Source organism: Chaetura pelagica, unplaced genomic scaffold (assembly GCF_000747805.2).
Source record: "Chaetura pelagica isolate M959 unplaced genomic scaffold, ChaPel_1.0 scaffold47, whole genome shotgun sequence".
Lineage (NCBI taxonomy): Eukaryota > Metazoa > Chordata > Aves > Apodiformes > Apodidae > Chaetura > Chaetura pelagica.
The window spans coordinates 692,821-699,116 of record NW_009954140.1 but is presented as its reverse complement, the minus strand read 5'-3'; the positions used below and the strand labels follow the sequence as shown (position 1 = coordinate 699,116).

The 6,296-nt window shown below is 51.4% G+C and overlaps 1 protein-coding gene across 1 annotated transcript; it reads left to right on the top strand.

Moving 5' to 3' along the window:
• Positions 1 to 1,241: 1,241 nt before the first annotated feature.
• Positions 1,242 to 5,391, top strand: KCTD2 (potassium channel tetramerization domain containing 2; the record flags this gene model as incomplete). Its single annotated transcript, XM_010002656.1, has 5 exons — positions 1,242 to 1,353; positions 1,810 to 1,901; positions 2,600 to 2,695; positions 4,682 to 4,807; positions 5,362 to 5,391. Coding segments are annotated over 5 exons (456 nt in total), but the record flags the coding sequence as incomplete, so codon positions are not given.
• Positions 5,392 to 6,296: the final 905 nt, after the last annotated feature.

Here is a 6,296-nt window from a genome sequence, read left to right as displayed (position 1 = left end):
GGTGTTACCCCCCGCAGCACGGGCAGGGGGACGGTCCCGGGGTCCCCCGGCCCAGCACCCCCGCCGCTGCCCCGGGAGCCCCAGCAGCCCCGTTCCCCGGTGCTTTGCCACGCAACATCCCCCCACCCCCTGTCCTGGTGCGTGGTCACAGATGAAGCCCCAAGAAGGGGGCTCAGGGTTGTCCCCTGTGCTGGTGACACCCCTGGACTGCGGGCATCGATACCCCCCCCTCCCTCAGGGCAGGAACCGCCTCAAGGAGCAGCAGTTTCAGCAGAGAGGGAGCTGGAAGGAAACTCCCAGAACCAGAAATGTGGATTATTTCTCCCCTGAACGTGGTTGGGATTTTAAAAATGCATGTCCCTTTGCTCTCCCCAAGATGATGGTGCCCCCTCCTTACACGGTGGGGGGTCAGTTCTGAAGTCACTGCAGTTTATTGCAAGGAATTGGCAAAGAGTTGTTCCTGCAATGGCAGGTTTGTCGATGTTTTGTGGGTCAGGTCTCTCTGTCAGTCCCTTCAGAGCTGAATCAACAGGTAAATCCTGGTTGTGATCAAACCAGCAGCAGGGAACAGAGGAGGTGACACTTCAGAGGGGTGTTCCAGTGTGTGGCTGCTTCAGAGCAAGGTGGTTGGCAGGAGAAATGTTGCTTTGTAGTGATTGAAGGGAGTGATGGAGGGAAAGTCCTGCAGGGGCTTTGTCAGCACTTGACAGCTGGCTCAGGGGATGCTCCTGGTTCTGAAGGTATGAAGGTTGTGAAGGTGATTTGGTGACAAGAGTTGCTGTGTTTCTGGAACCAGGGCTGCTGTGCTGCCTGTGTTCCCAGGAGCAGACAGAAGGGGAAAAAAAGAGCCCCTGAAACCATCCCAGGCTGTGAGCTAGAACTGGAGATCCAGTCCTGTGCCAGAATCTCCTCATAAAACTGGAAATCAAATGCAGACAGACCCCAAGTGCCAGCTGTGGGGTTTTGTGGTTGCAGGGGGAAAAAGCTGCTCAGCCCTGCTTCTCTCCCCAGGGGTACAAACAAACCCATTCACAGAAGTGCTTAACCTGAGGTACCTGCCCCAGGACTGACCTGGTGGAGCTGAGCTCAGATACTGGACCCCCAAAAAAATCATGTTGGTTTAAATGTGGAGTCATGAGGCACCTTCAGCAGGCAAATGAATCCAGGTTCTCAGAGAGAATCTGTTCAGTTGTTTTCCACTGAGATGATGTGTTTCCTCCCTGACCCCTCCCTGTTCCCCCCAGGATGAGACAGGGGCCTATCTCATCGACAGAGACCCCACCTATTTTGGTCCAATCCTGAACTACCTCCGACACGGGAAGCTGATCATCAACAAGGAGCTTGCAGAAGAAGGTAAGAGGCAAAAAAATGCCAGGTGGGAACTGCAGGTGCTGTTTGATGGCTCTATCCATGAGCCCCCCTGGGGTCCCTGGCGGGGTGAGGAGGCCACATCCCCAACTAGTGCTGCTCATGAGTCCTCTTAGTATCTCAGAAGGATGCTCATTGATTTGATTAAATCATTAATTTCTCTCTCTTCCAATGGGATCCTGGCTTGTATCAGGAATAGTGTGGCCAGCAGGAGCAGGGATGGGATTGTCCCCCTGAGCTCAGCACTGGGGAGGCCTCAGCTGGAGTCCTGGGCCCTTCAGGGACAGGTCCAGAGGAGACAACGAGGCTGGTGAAGGGGATTTTCCTCACATATCCTGGGCTAGATCTGGGGTCAGGTGTTGTGCCCTCATAGCAGAATCATCTTCGCTCTGCACTGTACAAATAAAGAGGGTTTCCCTCTCCTTTTGGCTCCTTCCCCAGGGGTACTGGAAGAAGCAGAGTTTTACAACATCGCGTCCCTGGTGCGGCTGGTGAAGGAGCGGATCCGGGACAACGAGAACAGAACCTCTCAAGTAATGCCCAGGATGGAGTCAGCCTTTTTCTGTGGCACAGCAGGAGGACACCTGGGGCTGCAGGCACTTCCACCAGCAGCTCTTTGGTTTAGTTGTCATCTTCAGCAGAGAGAGAAGTGCTTTATACCCAGGCATAGCCAGGAAGGAGTATCCGTGATGGTTTGATAAGCGCATCTGGTTAGCGCTGCAGAGAAAGACAATCAATAGTTAAACAGGCATCTGGTTAGCGCTGCAGAGAAAGACAATCAGTAGGGGCCAGGAGCAAATGTGGGGGGTTATAAAGCAAAACATAGTGCTTTGGGGAGGTAAAGAATTGCTCCAACTCCTCCTTCTCCAACCCATTTTCTTCCCTTTATATCTGGCAGTTTTTTCCCATTGCTGCTCGGCTGATACGAACACACCCCGTAGACTCAGTTGCAGGAGAGAAGCACTTTCAAAACCAGTAAAATGGCTTTGAGAGCCAAAGAGGTTTTGCTTTCCCTGGCCCTGAGAGGTCTAAAAGGCTTTTCCTAAAAATGTGCCAGCTGTAGGTGCTGGCTTTGGAATCGATTGGATAGTCAGTAGGATGAAACCTCAGGAAGCCTGTGGGGCTCAGGCTGCCTCCAGTAACAGAGAGGAGAGGCTTCTTCATTTCCTAGCTTGATAGTAATGGAAGAGTTGAACTAAATTAATGCTTGTTGTTGTTCTCTGGGCTCTAGGGACCTGTGAAGCATGTGTACAGAGTCCTGCAGTGCCAAGAGGAGGAGCTCACACAGATGGTGTCCACCATGTCCGACGGGTGGAAATTTGAACAGGTACCATTACCAAAGAACAGCAGAATTCCTGTGAGAGCTGGGGGGGGAAGAAGCAGAATTTGCTGCTGAAATGCACTTCACACTGCTCTGCTCTCCTGAATAAGCAGCATGACCTGAGCAGGAATCTGTTTATAGAGTGGCTGACTGGGAAAGACAGAACTCATGCCTACTGCTCCCAAGGGAGGTTTCATTTTCTCTCAGGACTTCTTGTATCTTTGTTCCCTTCCACTTCCCTCTGCCATCCACACCCTTTGCACAAACCACAGACATCCCTGCCTGCCTCCTTCTTTCCATACACCACAAGCACCAGGAAAATTCCCTGCACATCCCACTCCAGCACAGAGCTGTTCTTGCCCTCTCCAGGCCTTGTGCCCTGACACCCACAAGGGCAGCAAAGCCCAAACAGGAGGTGCTGACCCAGAGCCCAGCCCCTCTCCAGTGCCACCCAGTGATGGCCCAGGCTGGGTGACAGAGCAGGAAGGTGGCAGTGGTGGAGCACAGGGTATATCCCATGCTGGGAGGCACCTTGTAGCTGCAGCCTGTTGTCAGGACCTCTCCCAGATGTGCAACCAGCAGAGCTGCTGCCCTCCTCCAGATCACACCACTTGGCATGCTGAGACATGTCAGGAAAGGGGCAGATCCACATCCTGGGGACACAGCCCATGGCTGCACCTTAGCCTGGATGCCAGGGGATGAGGGGAGCAGACATTCCTGCGTGGCCTTTTTGGATCCAGTCACTTCACACCATCAAAAAACCTGCAGGAAAGCCAGGAATGGTAAAAGCTGTTGCAGCCTGATGGTCTGTCAGGCTTGGGTTCTCAGAGGAGTAAGTGGCCTTGCAGGTTCTCTGCCTTGTACCATTCAGTCCTGCTTCAGGAAGGATGGAATATAAATTCAGAAATCCATTCTCCTGTCCTTCTAGTAGTCTGGAAAATTGCTGTCTTTATCCAAAGATACTTTGTGTTTCTTGAATGCCTGTTGCACTGAAATATCCCAAGAACTTAAACGTCCAAGACAGAGAACAAGGAAGCAAAAAAAAAAAATTGTAACCTTTTTTTCCTCCTATGTCTTATCTTCTGCCCTCAGCACAAACATCCAAATCTAGTTAAAACAGAACTGGAGGTCAGTCAGTACAACTGCACTGGAACCACAGAGACAGGCTTCAGTCTGGGGAGGCTGTTGAGTGCCCCTGTCTCAAATACAGAGCTGCCTCTCCTAAAATCCATTAGGACCTGGCAGTTGGGGTACATGCTGCATGTTGAAGTTTCCTGGATCTGCCCACTTGATAAGAGTCACATTGGCTTTTTGCAGATTACTTAGATTTATTATCTGAAAGGTAGAACTGAGCTGTAAATGACAAATTAGCTCTGCCCTCCAGGATGTCCTTTTAATATCATAATGATAAATGAGACAGATGGGATTCCTTGGATCGAGTCCAGACCCCTCATCACAACAGTAATAGGATATAATCCCATTTATACAGATCTCAAACTCCATCCTGACAGCATCTCTGACAAGAATGGTGCCAGTTTGCCACATGTCCCCTAGTTCATCTAACATCTGTCTGTGGTAAGGAATTTCCTTTCCAGATTTCACACATCCAATCCAGAAGGCAGGTGGAGGGCTGAGTCCAGCCTTGTCGAGCCCTGTGCTGCCCACCCCACACCTGAACTAGCTGCAGGTTAAATAGGGCAAAGTCTGACTTGTTTTCCCTTTCTTTTTTGCCCTCAGTAGTTGGAGAATGCTCTGTTCAGCGTTTCAGTGTCAGGCTGCAATTTCTTCCCTGGGTTCCGGTGCCACTAGAGGGCTCTGGAGCTCGGCGGTGCCTGACACACCCAGCACAGCCTGAGACACCAGAGGCTACAAGGGGACATGGCAGGTCCAGAACAGGCCCCTCCGGACTCTCACACCTCACTGAACAATTGTAGGGACAAAGCAGAAGTCCAGCCTTACTGACAGGTCCCTTGGTTGTCTCCTGTTCCACAGCTGATCAGCATTGGATCTTCCTATAACTATGGCAACGAAGACCAGGCAGAATTCCTCTGTGTGGTGTCCAGGGAGCTCAACAATTCCACCAATGGCATCGTGAAGGAGCCCAGCGAGAAGGCCAAGGTAAGGCCCCTGCTCAGGGGGATTGGCTTGAACTCCCCCCTTCTGGCACTAACAGACCCATAATTTGCACTAGTTCTTTCCTGTCTCCTCCTGCACAGATGATCTTCCCCTCTTGGAAGATCTCATGTTTTACTGTAGGACTAGGCTCCTGGCACATTTCAAATGAAGACCAAAAAAGCTGGAGGAAAGAAGCAGGCCCGGGAAAAGGACGACAGCAGAGCCAGGGACCTTTGAGAATGGTCATGTTTTGTGGTTGAAGGATGGTGCAGGGAGAGACAAGCTTTTTTTTTTTTTTCCTCTTTCAATCCATTCCTTTTTTCCCTAAGAGAGCAACAAAAGGTGACCTTAAGTTCCAGCAGGCAGCTGAGCAGGATTTCCAGAGGGCTCAGTCAGCTTTAACCAGCCTGTCATTTATTCCAGCAGCATGACAGCCAGGAAGCTGCTCCCACCACAGCCCATCTTTCCTCTCTCTCTGAAAAACACAAGGACTCTGAACACAAACTTTTGCATCTAAACTTCTTCAAGGTATTTCTAGAAGTTCTCTTCTCTTTCAGATTCTCCAGGAGCGAGGATCCCGGATGTAACTCCCCTGTCTACTCCACAAAAACACTCCTGGATGTTCACAGGGCTGCCCAGCTGGGCAGAGCATCTCTCCACAGCACAACCTGGCCCTTGTACAGTAACCAAGCTCATGCAAAGCAAAGCCCAATGTGTCCTGCCAATGGTGAATAAGTCTGGTCATAACCAAAGGCTTCCCTCTTAACCTGGAAACCAAGGAAGGAAATGACCCTTCCAGTTGGACAGTCCTTTTCACAAGTATTTGTTTTATTCTTTTGGCCAGTGCTGTATTGAATTTTTCCAATAATGGGCTCCCCGTGGGAGCCTTTGTGAAGGTTGCTCAGGTCCAGAGGCCCCTGTGATCAGTCCCACCTTCCTCAGGCTGGTGTGGGTGGGAAGGTCTGCATTGGAGCTGGGCCATTTCTCACACCCAGCTCTGCCACCAGAACAGCCCTGGGGGGGGCCTTGCCATGCTCCCCCCTCCTGATCAGTCAGCCTCCCAGATCAGACCCACAGGGCTTTAAAAAGAGGAACAAAACAACCACTTGAGAAAAAAAACCAACCCCAGACAAACTTTTTTCCATCCTTGCTTTGCATTTGTTCCTTGTTCTGGTCCCAAGAGCTGAGTTGAGCAGCTGAGGGAGGGGAGCTGTGTGTGCCCCTGAAAGGGGCTCCTGGCACCTTCCAACACCCATAACTGCATGCTTAGAGAGACCTGCACCCACCCAGACTAGCAACAGAGACATCCTTCTGTCCTTCACACTCCTCTGCTGAGGAAGAGTGGTGACATCTTCCCCTCCAGTCCCCTGCCATGGCTGAGCGTGGTGCTAAGCCACAAGGTCAGGGACTTGTTGCTGCCAAGTTCAGCTTTGCCTTGTTTGTCTCCAGCAGTGAGGGCTCCATCTCCTTCCTTCTCACCAAGGAGGGGGGG